General features: G+C 43.8%; 1 protein-coding gene across 2 annotated transcripts in view; it reads left to right on the top strand.

Moving 5' to 3' along the window:
- The window catches only part of Pkn (serine/threonine-protein kinase N), a 149,557-nt gene that overhangs the window by 14,214 nt on the left and 119,082 nt on the right, over window positions 1–16,261 (top strand). For both annotated transcript variants that reach the window (XM_084589337.1, XM_084589338.1), the window contains exon 3: window positions 10,857–11,201. In XM_084589337.1, the coding sequence (XP_084445463.1) occupies window positions 10,871–11,201 (331 nt within the window). In that variant the 5' untranslated portion in view covers window positions 10,857–10,870. The remainder of the gene's footprint in view (window positions 1–10,856; window positions 11,202–16,261) is intronic.

Below are 16,261 nucleotides of genomic sequence, written 5' to 3'. Positions count from 1 at the left end.
GCACGAAATAAATCTTGTTCTCTCTTCTGGTAAACAGACAGTATCAGTCAGTCGGTTCAGTCGTTCAGTCGTGTCAGACTCTTCGTGACCCTATGGACCATGTCACGCCACGCTTTCAGGCCTCTCACTATCTTCCTAACATCACATAACTTCCTCTGCAGCGCCTCGAGGATTCCATCTAACCATCGCGCTCGCTGCCTACCCCTTCTCCGGCGACCCTCAACCTTTCCCAACATCAAATGTTTCTCCAGAGACTCCTCTCTGCTCATCAGATGACCAAAGTAGCTGAGCTTTAAAGGGCCACTGTCCAGGAAAGGCCCTTTTAAGCAAAGGAGCCCAGTGTTTCGATCAGGTACCGGAGATAGTTTGTGCAAAATGCTACAGTGACACGCGCGCCGCAAAGCATCGAAAATACAATTCAAAGCTCTCTCATGCTCTCCTTTGGGAAGCCAGCTTCCCCGTTTCCTGCGCTGGCCCGACGGGCCCCAGTAATGACGTACGTACCGCGAACGACGTCCATTGGTCCGTCTCGCTGACTGACGGGAGAAGGATGGGTGTCTACCGCTCGCTGCGCGCTTTTCCCTCGCCACGGCCAGACTAAATCCAGCGGCGCGCACTCCCTCGGCCGTTTTTTTTTTTTTTTTTTTTTAGTTTGCGCTCGCGGAGTGCCACGCCCCACCTCCCGCCAAACGCCGAGGAGGAAGGGGAACTTGTCTTGCGGAGGCTAGACGACCTCGGGCAGGAGAGTGAAAAACCTTTGCGAGGGAACGGAAGGAGAGAAGCATGACAGAATCGGGTGATTGCGGTGGCTGTAACTGCGTTATTAGTTACTCTTTTCAAAAAAATTTTGCGGCCTTGCGTTCTAGAGGCGAAGTCTCGCAGTCACTGGGGAAGAAAATATTTTCGACCGGAGGGTGGACAGTGGGCCTGGGCCTTTAACTTTAGAATTTGACCCTCCAATGAGCAGTCCAAGGACTGCCAGCACCACAATTCAAATTCGTCAATTCTTCGGCGGTCAGCCTTCTTCACAGTCCAACTCTCGCATCCATACATCACAACTGGAAAGACCATAGCACGAGTTATACGGATCTTGGTTGGCAGAATAATGTCTCTGCTCTTTACTAGGCGGTCAAGGCTAACCATGGCTCTCTTTCCCAGAAGCAGGCGTCTCCTAATTTCATGGCTGCCGTCTCCTTCCGGGGTAATCTTGGAGACAGTATCAGACCCTGATAAAATACATCATCAAATGTCGGCCTATCTTTCCAAATTCGCCAATGAAACACTTGAAATTCTGTGACAAAATATATATGTTGGGAGAAATACTGAAGGCTTTGAAGAAAGCCGTTGGTGTATTATTATTGAAATAGGGAAAGCTGCCAACTTCTCCAAGCAGTTATAGGCCCGTAAGCGTGACGAGCTGTTTCACTAAATACTTTGAAAGCATATGCATGGAAAATACAGTTACAGAAGTGTTTATACATAGGCAGCATTGTCTTGCAGCTTTCTTTGGTTTAGAGAACGCTTATGACAGCGCATGGAGGTTCGGAATTCTGCGTGAGGTGGGAGGTCTTGGCATCCGCGGTGGGGTGCTAGAATGTTACACCTGGAAAGCGCATAAAAAACACAGGGACAGCAGCAAGAGACAGGCACACGAGCGCTTACTTCCAACTGTGATCTCAAGTGTACATATATTCTGCTTTTCGCATGAAATTAAAATCAGTTGGAAGTAAGCGCTCGTGTGTCTGTCTCTTGCTGTTGTCCGTGTGTTTTTTATGCGCTTTCCAGGTGTAATATGTCTAACCAGCTCGCCCAAACGCTGCCATTATTGTGCTAGAATGCTTGAGTGACTTTTTGTCCATTCGTTCATTTCAAGCACGTTTTGATGCCATCATTTCAAGAAATTCAGCAGTCTGGTGTGCCTCAGGGAAGCATCTTAAGATATGGACTCCATAACGAACGTAATTCTAAAGGACATCATGTATGCAGTTTCTGTGTCTACCTGCGAATAGCATGCTCATCCTCTAGTGTATCAACATGCGAGAGAGAAATACAGCTGATTGTAAATAAACAAACAGCATGGGCAGATAGAAACAATTTTAAGTCTCCACACGGAAATTGGTAGCCGTTTCATTGCCGCTTAGACAAGGTCTGCGCTGCGATTGTATCCTTTCATCTGAATGAAATCTTTTTACCTGTGAAACATGAACACAAATTTTTTGGTATAATGTTTGATAGGAAACATGCATTCCTCTAAAAGAAGGTCTCTTGATCTCTTAATATACTCAAGGTGCTCTCTCTGTTGGTGCATGCAGAACATCCCCCATAAATAGTTTATAATAGAAACAGATCAATCCATGCTCAAGGAAAGGAGAATCATGCTTATATGCTTATACATACTAAAATATGGTCCCTACCAAAACCTTTGTTACCCCACTATTAGAGAGTTCACATTCAAAACATTTCAGTAACAAACCTTGGTCGATCAAGCCTTCGTTATGTTGCTTCGAAAGATAAATGTCGAGAATTAGGAATACTAAATATCCTTATAGATATTGCCCCAAGACACAGTCCACTTTCGTCATGGTATATTTCCCCACAATGTTAGATTTCTCACTGACCCACTTTGAGAAAAACACCACATGAATGCATACTACAGAAATTACGGTCTGTTAAGTAAAAATGTGCAAATTACGCAGACTTTTACTCAGACGCTGAAAAGCTACAATGCATGGCGGAAGTTCAGGGGAAATGGAAAAAGAAACAGTAAGCCTGCCTTAGTGTGCATCTATTTTCACAGCTTAGTGTAACTATGCATGACTTTATAAAAAGTAATCTGTAAGAACATCTACTCCAGCATCGTTTACCCTGATTGTCCAGTGCACTAACAGCACTTCACTCCGGGAATGAAGTTGTCTCGTTAATCGGAGACATCATTCATAATATAACAAAAGCCGAACATGAGGACTGAGCATAAAATTCGCTGCTACATTGGAATAAGTGCAAGAAAGAGCAGATGTGCGTGCTGCACAAGCATGCCACAAGAAAATAAAGAAGGTAAGCATTCATTACAAAGTCTCTGTGAAGTTTGCTGTATAATTAGAGATAAATGGCAAAATAAATGGAATAATTAACTAAATAAGCTTACTATATTAAAGCCTGCCTAGGAGAATGGAAGTCTTGACACACCAAAAACATTTCATTGAGGTCGTTTTATGTCTTCACATCAGACGCGCACACCTTGCAGAACAAAGATCAACATGAGAGTTGTGTGGAGAAGATATGACCATAAATCACATTTGATCATGCAGTTATCGAGAAATTAAGAAAAGTGCTCCTTATGGTTTTATGACTAAGACATCTCGTTCTGTCCTAGCCTACTCATAGGTTAAAATTCAATTGTGTTGATATTCCATCTGTTCTTTTTGTCCCTAAGATGCATACCTTCTAAATAAATTGTACCATGTTAAAGTAATTGCTTTAACTTCCTCCATCCTACTAACATTATAATCCTTGGAATTGGACAGATGGCCATAGCTGCCTATGTGCCATAAAACCCACCTCAATACACAAATGCATTGTGTGCCATTTCAGTATGCACTTTTTTGTCCAAGTTTTAAATTTCGGAAAAGGTGATGAGCGTCTACTGTATCGCTGAGATGAGTTCAAATTTGAATATGCTGATAGCTTTTTTTTTTTTTTTGACCTAATTATATAGATGTATCATTTCAATAGACAGTGAATGTATTCATTAAATATATTCATATATTCATTCCTCTCATATTGCGTCACGTGCAGTTTCTTCTGTGCTTCACTGTACTGAGAACTTGGGTGGCCTACCTACTGCACGGCAGTTTTTTGGTGGTAAACGGAAGATATTTGTAACATCAGTGGTTTGGATAATTACTGAGAGCTTAAATTGCATTAACATTTAAAAAATGTTGGCTTTGAACTCTACATAAGTATGAGTTAGGCTTGTTGGCACACATTTTGTCCTTGATGCAGCATAAAGGACAGGGGAATGAATAAATGCCTGGTGTTTCAATTTCACAAGTATTTTTTCCAGTAGTTTGTCTAGGATGAATTTGGCTTCTAGTCTATTCAGCATAAATATGTTAGCCTTAGGTTATAGTCGTGGAGCACTCGCTGGGATTTCAGATCATAGTGAGCGCTGCGACGTTGTTCCTCATGAGAGGAGCGTGTGTTGTCCTGCCTGTCGGACGCATGCCATTTCCTGTCTCTGCTTGACAAGAGCTTGCGTGGTGGCCTTTGTTTTTGTTCCCGTGCACCTTCCTAGGCATCTGTGGCTTCTCAAATGAAGCGTTGCTGAGCTGCTACAGCATACAACGTAGTTGTATGGGTACGACGTAGTTGTATGGGCGGGTTGGTGTTTGTTCAGCCTAGTCTTTTAAATGAGGCACCAAGCTGCATTGGGGCAGTCTCTTTCATCTGTAAGGGAGCTTCTTATTGATAGGTTTATTGGTTTAGGTCAAATTATAGTGGAAATCTTCTGGGAAATAGGGTTAACGTGTATGTGGGTAGGTGAAATAAGTTGAAATTTTTTCAGTCGGTTGTTTTCATTCCTTACTTTTGTTTACCTGCTAGAAGTCTGGAATGCCGAGACAGGAAATGATTCTAAGCATTTAGTTCCCTGCAATAAGCGGTCCTTAAACATGCAGAGCACTGAATGCAGCATTAGTTATGGCACTGCATTTAGGCGGCTTTATTTTCATTTTTTCGTTTTTTGGTACTTGAAGCTTATTACTCAGTTTCCCAAGTACCACTTTAGCTAGCACACTTGGTTAGAAAGCATAGTTGCTTTGTATTGCATCTGAATTTTAATGCCATGACTTTGTATTAGAAAAATCTCTATCCATAGTTTTTGTGTGACCTTGAAATAGAGTGGTTTAAGCATACAAAATTCACTGTTGTGCTGGCAACTCCTATTAAGGCATTGTACTTGTAGTTGTTGTACAAGGATGATGGGCAGAGCATTTATATGAAGGACGATTAATTCAGCGCTATTCTTCTGCGTAAATTGCTTTCTCTGGCTAATGAACTTGTCAGTATGCAGTGTCGTCATCTAGCACTGCATATTAATTGCTGTCTTAACGAGCTTTTCTGTTTATTGAATTTGGCTTATTTATGAAATGGCTGTGAGTCTGAGTAAGCTATCATGCTAGTTGTCTTAATTGTACAACCATAGCTTTTTGTTGTCCTGTGCAGGTTGGCTGACACCGATCTATTTGCATAAATTTATTTCTGCCCTGCTTAGCATTTGGGGCTACGAGTACCTTCAGGCACTGTGTCAGTGACCAGCAGGCTAATAGCAGATGACGTGTCACCACTAGTGTGGTGCACAGGATTGGCTGACACAGTGTTGGAAGCGGTTCTTCTGTTAGGGATGTAATCGAGGCACGCTCTTATCATAGTGGTATTCACAAGGGCGAGCCCGTCGGCAAAGGTCGGTGGGGATATGTGTGATGTCACCGACTGCTGTGCTTCCTGCCCCTCATTACATTCACATGGGAAGCCAGGAGCAATGGGGGACATCATTGTTATTGTATGAACTTGCGTCTAGAGCAGGGGATATTGCCATGGGAACCCCACAGAACTATAGCTGCGAACTTGCTGGGCACAAAAGAACTTTGTCCAGTCACTGCCTAGAAATGGGGAAAGCGGGGATCGTTTGTGCTGGCCAAGCCAACTGTTTCCTCCCTGCGGCTGGGGTGTGGCTGGAAGCACATCAGCAGGCTGCCACTTGGACAGGGAGTAATTTCCCGGGAATATACTGTCTAAACCATATTACACAAGTGGTGTCTCAAAGATTGTTGCTTATTTAAAAGAGGTTATGCACATGTCATGGTAGTAGATTTAATGCAATTTGATTAGGTATAATGTCAATAATTGCCCACTAAATGAGAACATTTAATGTCATTAGGTTGAATGACATTCGCGATCAAATGAGTTGGGAGTTCGTTCATATTCAGTCTCGAACTGAACTTGTACTATGGACACCAGACATGCGGTAGAAACGAGCTATGCGAATAAATGTGTGCAAGCAAAGTAAAAGTTCTGTTGCGTAAGCTTTGTTGAAGAAAAAAAAAGTTAATTTTGGTGTGAAAGTATTTGCACGGCAGTCTTTTGTGGAAAGCTATTAGTACTGTCTCTCAGCAGTGGCCCTGCCCTTGCCCCCAACCATCGATCATTTTGGGTTTGGTGTCTCTTGCTGGTCAGCTCTTCTTGGGTGTTTATCTCTGACATATTTAAAACTTTAACGGAGTGCTTCGTCTCTTGAAAGTCAGTTCCTGTACATCCGCCCTCTGCCATGTCAGCCATATTGTTTATATCTGTTGTCTTTGTCTTGGCTTGGATTTTGGTGGCGAAAGTGCTCCAGCACGGCCAGAAATATTTGCCTCCTATAACATCACAAAAAAAAAGTTCTCATCGTTTTCGAAGTACTATGCAACACGGCTACACACCTTTACTGGGCTTTTTTTTTTTTCCACTCATTATTACCATCATTTGCGAATGACACTATGTGTAATGTTGGACTTTTCGTTTTCTTTTTTTTTTTTTTTTAAATTTGGCAGACGTTTTTTTGGTGTGTATTTCAGGACTTTGTGTGTGTGTGTGTGTGTGAGAGAGAGAGAGAGACTGATATTGTCAACATACAAATTTTTAGTTTTTAGCAGTGAAATATATCATGTCCCTCTGCAGTCAAAATTAACAAAATTTATCTCTACTTTTTTTTTACCAGCAGCTTATGTAACATAATATGGCCATTTATATGGTAAATAGAGGCCTGTCTTTGCAGCAGGAAAATGTAAATTTTTAACAGAGTAAAGTGAAGTGATACAGAAATGGAAGGAGCGGTTTAGTTTTAAAAACATAGTTGGCATACTCTGGTTGCACACCACTATACGAGAGGACCCTACATTATATGAGGCAGTGACGGATCTGCTGCTCAACTGTTGCAGAAGCCAAAACGTGACACTTCCACTCCGTTTGTGTGGTATTGCTTTGCTGGTATCTGTTACGGTTCCAATGTTCTTGCATTCAGTGGAAACACCTACTAATCATGTTACGGCCGTAAGCTAGTAATAAGTCCAATCAGAAGGCGCTGCCGTAGCCAATAACACTTAGCCAAGCAGTAAAGCCTTCTGGTCTGTAGTGCCATCCCTGAGTTTGCAGATCAGTTCTTCGTAATTGTAAATCACTATCAAATTTGTTTTATGTTTATCTCACCATGTTCCTGGTTCCAGAACTTTCTTAATATTGTGCTGTAACCTATTGATACTAAAACTGAATAGCTACTTACTTGTGATATACATGCCTGTAATACAGACCATTTTCTATTAAAGGGCCACTGTCCAGGGAATGACCTCTTAAGCAAAGGAGCCCAGTGCTTCGATCAGGTACCGGAGATAGTCTGTACAGAGTGCTTCAGTAATATGTGCGCTGCAAAGCAGCAAAAATACATATCAAAACTATCTCATCATCCCCTTTGGGAAACTAGCCTCCCCATTCTCTATGAGCTGCAAGGCTGACGTCGGAGTAGCAAACGACATCCATTGGTCTGTCTTGCTGACTGACAGGTGAAGGTGGGCATACACGACTAATTGTGAGCGCTGCGCGCTTTTCCCTCGCCACGGCCGGACTGAATGCAGCGGCGCGCGCTCCCTCTCTCATTTTTTTTTTTTTTTTTTTTTTTCCCGCGCACGTAGAGTACCACGCCCCACTTCCCGCTAAATGCAGAGAAAGAAGGGGAATTTGTCTTGCGGAGGCTAGACGACTGGGCAGGAGAGTGAAAAACCTTTGCGAGGGAACGGGAGGAGAGAAACACGACATAATCGGGTGATTGCGGTGACTGTAACTGCGTTAATAATTACTCTTTTCAAGAACATTTTGCGGCCTTGCGTTCTGGGGGCGAAGTCTCACAGTCACCGGGGAAGAAAATATTTTCGACCGGAGGATGGATAGTGGGCCTTTTAAGGGGGGGATGCTAGGCTGAAGAATCAACTTTTGAGCTGCTGCACCGATTTTATATAAATGTTTAGAAGTGGTTTACATTCGTCTCATTAGATTATAGTCAAAATGTCAGCTCCATAGCTCAAACAGAAAAAAAATTATAGCTGTCATATAGAGCAATCACATGTGTCATCTTAAGAAAATTATCATTACAAAAATAATGGAGATATACTAATTTTTTTGTGATGAGATACCTTCTAGATGACTTATAGAGCTGTATAAGGCCTGTTTCATGTTTTTTATGCTGTTTCTGCAAAATGTCGCTCTAAAACAAAGTTCAATTTTTTGTTGTCATCCGAAAATAATTTGTTAGAAAAGATTTGGTGACCTAAGAAGTACCTTATCTTGTTCCTGAGAAAGTTTGTCGAGAAACCACCTTGAAAGCAGACTTTAGTAATGCTGTTTGGAAATTGTGAGAGGCGTTATCGGTACCCTGTCGGTTTGCCGGCGGTCGGACCGAACTTGACAACTGTGGCACCTGTCGCAGTGTTTGCGTACGTCCGCCTCCATGCCAGGCCAATAGAAACTTAACTTTGGGTGAGCTTTAGTCTTCCGAAAGCCAAGGTGTCTGCCCCAATAGTTTTCCTCACAGTTGTGTTATCCCAAAAAATGCACACTGAGAAAAATGAGTTCAAAGATTTCAGGACATGCTAGTTTATTTCGGGGTAAAAAAGAATTAAAGTGCCCCGCTGCATAAGTCAGGCCCTCTTCTTCAACACGACGCTGCTCTGTGGCAATGGCTTCAAGCCTTCTTTTCTTTCTTTTTTTTTTTCAGCTTTAGAGCTGTCCATTGCCCTTGCCTTTGCTTGTGAAATGCTTTGACGGGTTGCTTGCTGGATGTGCTTCATCGTCTGGGCTCCATTTTCTAGTTCGAGCTTGTCCAGCACTCTTCTGATTCCACGTGCACCCTCTATAAATTCCAGTACAGCCAAGGCTGCTGTAGGCTCCACGGTTGTTAGTGATGCAAATTCAGCCTTCAGGCAGTTATTCCACACCAGCGCAATGAAGGACTCATTTGCATTCTGCGTCTGCATGCTTGAGCATCGTGCAAGGAGCTCCTTGGCAACGTCTCTGCTGAAAGCTCAATGATGGGGTCTTGACACTGATGAATTTCCAGCTTCAACAAGGGCCTTGTGCCGATTATAGTGGCACCAGGAGTCCTCACCATGTAGACAAGCATCATGTCGTGGGACTTGTCCATCGAGTATGAGGGAAAAAGTGTCGCAAATACTCCTTGCTGCATTTGGTCACATTTGGAGCATTTTCTTTCAGGGCAGATGCATAGTAGGCAGTGCATTTTTTTTACCACACTTTACGTCAGCTGCCCCTTTCCTCCTAGACCTTTCGTCGTTTTCATTAGTTCTTCAATTCCAGCATAAACACATTTTGTGACATGGTTTATGCAGTCCTCCGTCACAATCTCTCTATCATACAGCGGCAGGCTATGTTTTCTCTTCCCAAAGCTTCTCTGTGTCGAAGCCTTCACTGTAGTTGCAGGCATCTTCCGGTGACAACACCGGCCACCCGCTGATTGCGAACATTTCTTCTTTCTGTGAGTTTATTGCAGATAGCAAGCGTCGCACACAACCAAAACGGGAGCGACTCCTAATGGCGCGAAAACAGCATTTGATGGTCACATGGTATATTTCCACCAATCCAAGTTCCTGTTTCGGTTTGCCAGCCGCTCTGCAGTTGGCGCAGCGGGAAATATGCCTTTCGTTTTTAGTTTTTCATTACTGGCATTGTGTGTTCTGGATAGAACTTCTTCCGTGACTGAAAAAAGGGAAAAACAAACTTTCTAACATAGGTATTGACTTGTATTTGGTTTTTTGCCTGCACTGTGGCCGCGTCTTGAGAAGAGCGTTCGTCGACGCCTTCAGCGCGTGATGCGCGCCATCGCCTCGCGAAAAAAATTCATTTTCTTCTCTTCTACTACTCAGGTAACAACCAAACTTAGTGAGAATATTCTTCAGTTTACCAGCAATCGAAAACAACTCAAACTTAAAACTAAATTTTCCCAAAATCTGTATTTTACCCTTGCACCCCCCTTAAAAGTAAATTCAGCATACTTTTATTGGGGTTCCTTAGTTTAAACCAAAAAGTGTAACCCCTAATTATATATTACTGTATGTAGCACTGGGAGAAACCAAATAACCTTTCGATGCATTGAATACCATTTGGTTTGAATTACATCAAATCTTCCAGTGTGACAGGTATTGATTCGGTTGCAGCACCTGCTTTTGTTGCTGTTGTGCTTTCATGTGTTTATTTTCACTACTTTAGGAATTGCATTGCTTGAAGACTTCTTAGGAGGCAGAGTTGTATATTTTTCAAAGGTCAATTTATTATTATTCTTTTTTTCACTCATGATGGCTTAGTGCCATGGCATTTGCCTGCTGAGCACAAAGACATGAGATTGAATCCTAGCCTGGATTCTGCATTTTACATCCAATGAAATGCTAAAACACCCACATGTTCACGTGCTCTGCATTATCGGGCATATTAAAGAAACCCAGGCAATTGAAGTCAATATTCTGCCCTTTGCTATGGTCTCTCTCATAGCCCTAGGGAAGCTTTGGGATGTAAAACCTGACCTTATTATGCGTTTTTTTTTTTTTTTTTTTTTTTTTTTTTTTTTTTTTTTTTTTTTTTTTTTTTTTGCTGGCGGGGATTGAGAATATTAATATGTATGGTGTTTCATTATATCATTATTATCAGGGGTGGTATCAGATGGCTGAAGCAAGGACAGCGTGAAATTCCCAGGGTATTATAACCAGCCAAAGATTGTTCTACATTGGTTTTGACTGGAATCGGTTGTTCCCTTCCAGTCTGGGCTCCAGACATGAGCAGAGTGGCCTCCCAGGAGATAGCTGGCAAGTACGGCTTGGGTGGAGCAACCCGGGGGGCCGGCGATGGCAGCGGCAATGGCAATGAACCAAGCCTGCAGCGGCAACTGGAGGAGCTCAAGCGCAAGCTCAAGGAGGACATGCGCAAAGAACTTAAGATCAAGGAAGGGGCTGAAAACCTACGCAAGGCCACCACCGACCGCAAGAGCCTGGCTCATGTCAACTCTATAGTCAAAAAAGCCAACTCCCGTCTCAATGACCTGCAGCGGCAGCTCAGCGACCTTACAGCAGACATCCTGGTCACGCAGGGGCATCCTTCGCCACAAGGTGAGGACAGCTTGTGCAGGTTATGTGCCTTGCTGGTGCTTAAGTTCGCTGTTACAAATAATAGTGTACTGTTATGTGCAGCTTGATGTGCGTTATTTGATGTGTGTGTTACACCGCCAACAAAGAGTATGTGGGTTTTTGATGCAGGTTTAGTGAACGGCTACTTCATTAGACACTAAATGGCACAATGTGCAGAGATGTGTGTTGTTGTGCGTGCTTTGCTGTTGTGTGCTACGTGTAGTGTCTCAACTGCTGGAAAGTTATGAGCAAGTGTTACTTTTGGCATTCAACTTGCTCACGAAAACAAGTTTTCCATGGCTACTGGTGATAGGAGAGTGTGCTGCAACGGCTGTAAATAAGTCACCCGAAGTCATTTCTTATGATGTGCCCTTGAAGCTACAGTATTTCTTAAATGTGCGTTGCTGACAATGTTACCATTTAAATATCAGCCTTTGCTTAATTACCTTCATTTGTAATAGCATAATCAACTGTCATTTTGGCGTGTTTGCTGGCATATATTTATTTCTTGAACATTTCTTTTCACTCTAGCTTGCCTTTTGGAATGAGAATGCTTGTACAGTTCTTTTTGGTTTTGAAAAAAAAAAAAAAGTTATGTTTCAGACTAAAGCTTCTGAAATGAGCATGCTTTAAGTATGGCAGTTTGACACATGATGATTTCTGTTACTTGTGCACTAATGCGCTCAACCTAGTATATTCATTATATTGGGTGTCCCAGCTAACTTAATCAAGGACTAAAAAATGAAATACCGTAAAAACCTGAATATAATATAAACCCGCATATAATATGAGGTGCAGTTTGGGGGTAGCAAAAAAAAAAAAAAATGTTTTTGCCCGCATATAATGAGAATGTGGTAAATTTTTCGAGAGCCTTTATTTTTACAGCATTTCACACTCTTCATTTCATGGTCAGTCATCGTCTGTTGAACTTTCTTCAGAGAAGAAAGTCCTTTGTCAGACATATCCTCCTATAAGAAGTCATCTTCTGTCTCGTCGACTGCATTGGAAATGTCGCATTTCTTAAAAGAGCGGCTCACAAGCTCCTCAGGAATGCTGGCCCAAGCATCGCGATCCAGCCATGAATGATTGCTTCAGTCGCCCGGAAGCAGTTACTTCGGGGCCTCCCAACCTCATCCATTCCTGGTAACACCACTTGACAGCATCCTTAAATGGCTTGTTAATACAAACGTCTAGCGGTTGTAACTGGGACGTCATCCCTCCTGTAATTACGAGTTTGGTGCGCGATTTGCGCAGTAGCCTCTTTACTGAGTCGGCCAGGTGTCAGCAGAAAGCATCCAACACGAGCATTGAGTGGAACCCCAGCAGTGCTCCGGGCTGCCGACACCACACAAACTTGACCCAGTCAAGTGCTAAAGTTTCGTCCATCCACCCCTCGTCCTGACACCGGATGACAGCATTTTTCGGGAGTTTCTCATCTTTAGGCAGCATCTTCCGCTTAAACACAACATAGGGTGGAAGCTTGCGGTCATCTGCACTGCAGGCCAACATTATGGTAACCCGCGTCTTCTCATTTCCTGTCGATCGGACACAATTCTGCTTGCAGCCTTTTTCGTGCACTGTGAGCGCCGACGGTATGTCAAGGTACACGGGAGTTTGGTCAGAATAACAGCTTGTGGGGCGAGTTGGTGCTTAATACCCAGAACTGCGGCGCAACATAGACAAACACATAGATAGAAACACAACACAGGCACACACTACCAACTGTGATACAAAAACGGAACTTGTACTCCCTCTTTCACACTCAGCCACAAATTCCTCCTCTGCTCCCAAGTACATCACACTCGCACACCTCTTCTTTTCCAAGCAGATGTCTAGCCAACAATAAATGTTAGTTCTCAAAGCAAAGTCCATCACTCACATCATCCAAGCAAACCAGCCACAACTTCTGCCACATAGACACAAACTAGAAAACCACCACACACCTGCAGCTGCCATGAATCACATTCACATTTACTCCCAATACATCTAAACAACAAGTCCAGTTTGTGAGATTTTAACGGAAAAACACATCCAGGCAACCCTTCTTTCAAACACTGGTCACCTTGGCCAATCTGGCCAGCTGCATTGCATACCACGGTGGCTATTGCTCTACTAGCTTTCTTAGTCACAAGCACGAAATCCTTCTTAAATGCCTGGGTTGCCTTCTCTTCATAAAGGCCAGTCGGAACCACTACGAAGCCTCCTTGTTTGTACATTTAAAGAAGACAAAGGTTACCGTATTTACTCGCATAATGATCGCACTTTTTTTTTTAAAAATACTGACGCAAAATTCGGGGTGCGATCATTGCGCGGGGTAAATTTTCTACAAAAAATTTTTGAGCACCGAAAACGCAAACAAGTTGCAGGTCAGACGTCTTAGAACATATATCTCGATTACAACCAAAAATAAAAGCTGAGTAAGGCTTACCTTCGCAATAAACACTCACATTAAGCATCACATGGAGTGCACAATGCCCATTTATTTTTTTTCGTCAGTGCTCTAATCAAAGTCTGAATCCTTGCCATCCTCGCTTTCACTGCTGCACGACTCATCAGAAACGGCAGTGTCGTCGCTGGGAGCATCTTCACAATCCCACAGGAAGTCATCTTTCGTTCCATCCAAAGCGTTAGATATGCCTGTCTGCTTAAAACTCTTAGCCACTACCTTGTCGGGGATACTGCTCCACGCTTCTGTGATCCACGAGCACAGCATCTCCACGGATGGCCTTCTAATCTTTCCGCTCGGCGTCAAATCATGCTGGCCCATCGCCATCCACTCAGCATAAAGTCGTCAAACGTTGTCCTTGAACGGTTTGTTCAAAGACACGTCGAGAGGCTGCAGCAGCGAAGTCAGGCCGCCAGGAATGACTGCAATGTCCGTGCGCAGCTCTTTCAGCTTCGCACGCACGCTGTCCACAAGGTGACCCCTAAAACTGTCCAAAACCAGAAGCGAGGGAAGCAGAAATGCTCCTGGTCTTCTTCCCCAAACAGTCTTGATCCAGTCGACCATCAGGTCTGCAGTCATCCACCCTTTCATCTGTGCACGTGTATGGATGCCACGGGGAAAGTTTTCCTTCGGAATAGTCTTTCGTTTGAAGATCACGTATGGTGGCAGCTTCCGCCCGTCGGCCCTCACAGCAAGCATGACTGTGCATCGCTGTTTTTCTGCGCCAGACGTCACGAGGACGCTCCGAGCACCCTTCTCGTTCACAGTTGTATTCCGGGGCATGTCGAACGTCGGTGGAGTTTGATCGGCGTTTCCAATTTGCGACATGAGGTAACCGCATTTTTCGCGAAGCCTAGTGATGAAGTGATGGAAGTCTATCACTTTGCTTTCATACGCGGCTGGGAGCCGCTGGCACAACGACGTCCGCCGCCTCAGGGAAAGTCCATTCCGTCGCATAAAGCGAGTCGTCCAACCGGAGCTAGCGCGGAAATCCTTTGCGGCGATTCCCAGCTTCCTGGCAGTGTGCGCACCTGCATCTGTATCATTTCTAATGACACTGCACAACCATCCTTGCGCAGGCCCCTCACATATTCTAGAACCGCCTCCTCAACACGAGGGAACTTGCCCGTTTTGGGTCCACGGAAAGCCCGCCGTGTCTTGTTCGTAGCCATCAGCTTCTCGCGCTGCTTCTTCCAATAGCGTATCCTCATTTCGTCCACGCCGAAATGCCTACCAGCAGCGCGGTTGCCATGCTCCAGTGCATAGTCGACAGCCTTGAGCTTGAACGCGGCGGTGTAACTGGCATACCGCCCCATGGTGAAATGGCGTAAACTCGCACAAAAACACAAAGCACGCTACGACGCTGCCGAATTGCAAAATGGCGAACGCCGCAAAGCATGGAATCATGGGAACTCGTCGGAATGCATTCGCTGCGGGATGACTGCAGAGCAACCACCAGGCGGCTCCATGTTCGGGGTGCGATCATTACGCGGGGAATTTAAAAAATGGAATTTTGACCTCAAAATTCAGGGGTGCGATCATTACGCGAGTGCGATCATTATGCGAGTAAATACGGTATTTCTCTTCCGCAGCGATATTACATGTCGTTGGAAAGCCACAAGCTGTTCCTCGTAACTTCCGGGGGGTTTCTGCGAGATAGAAGTCTGCCGACGCAATGTAAATCTTGCTCTGCACATAAAACGAGACACCCAATTTTTTCTCGCTTTAAAGGGACAGAACACTGGAATTTCGGCATTGAAGTTTTTCTGCACAATGGAAAGATTGCTTTCTAAAGTGTTCGATTCCATAGCGGCTTTGGTAGAAACTCTGTAGAAAAGTTTGAGTTTTTCAGTCAGTAGTGCAGTGTTGTCCGATGCTCGAAGCCATGAGCAGCGGCCGTGATGACAACTGGTGGTCGACAGAAAAACATACCGAAAACAAATATAAATTTCACTTGCCAGACAGTAATTAGTAATTTTTAGCATAGCGTAGCGTCCTTTTCAGTTTCCACGCTTGAGGCTCTTATGGCACAGTAACATACTCCTCATCGACAAAAGTTTTTTGGGGCATTATTGCTGCTTTATCCACGGAATTCAAAATGCTGTGGCGCCATCTAATGACAAAAGCTGAAAGCATTCCACTCGCAATGCAAAAGGAAAGATAGCTTTTATTTAAGGGTTCACTGGAGAGAGTGCAAAATATAATAAAACGTGGCAAGCGCTCCTAGAAGAAAAAAAAGAACAGTGGGCATTTTTTGGAGATGTAGTCACGTAGGATACTACAGCGATCGTAATAAGGTTTCCCTCTAAGATGGCACCACAGTTGATTTTATGCGGTTTTCAATGCCAAATTAAAATGGTAAAGCCTTTTTCCTTTGGTATTGTCGTTATTTATTTTATTTTATCTATTTTATCAGTCGCATACGGTGTCTGCAAACGCACGTCGTGGACATGACATTCAGTTAGTATAGTGACTCTGTGCAGGCCTATGAACACGACGACTGCCACGGGGCTTTGGTCACATGCAGAACGTATCAGCTAAGATACAGATTTTGCTAAAGTTATAATAACTAAAATGTGCCACAGATGCCAACAAC

Source organism: Amblyomma maculatum, chromosome 1, assembly GCF_055883805.1.
Source record: "Amblyomma maculatum isolate TAMU_Amacu chromosome 1, ASM5588380v1, whole genome shotgun sequence".
Lineage (NCBI taxonomy): Eukaryota > Metazoa > Arthropoda > Arachnida > Ixodida > Ixodidae > Amblyomma > Amblyomma maculatum.
This window is presented reverse-complemented; position numbering and strand designations above follow the sequence as displayed.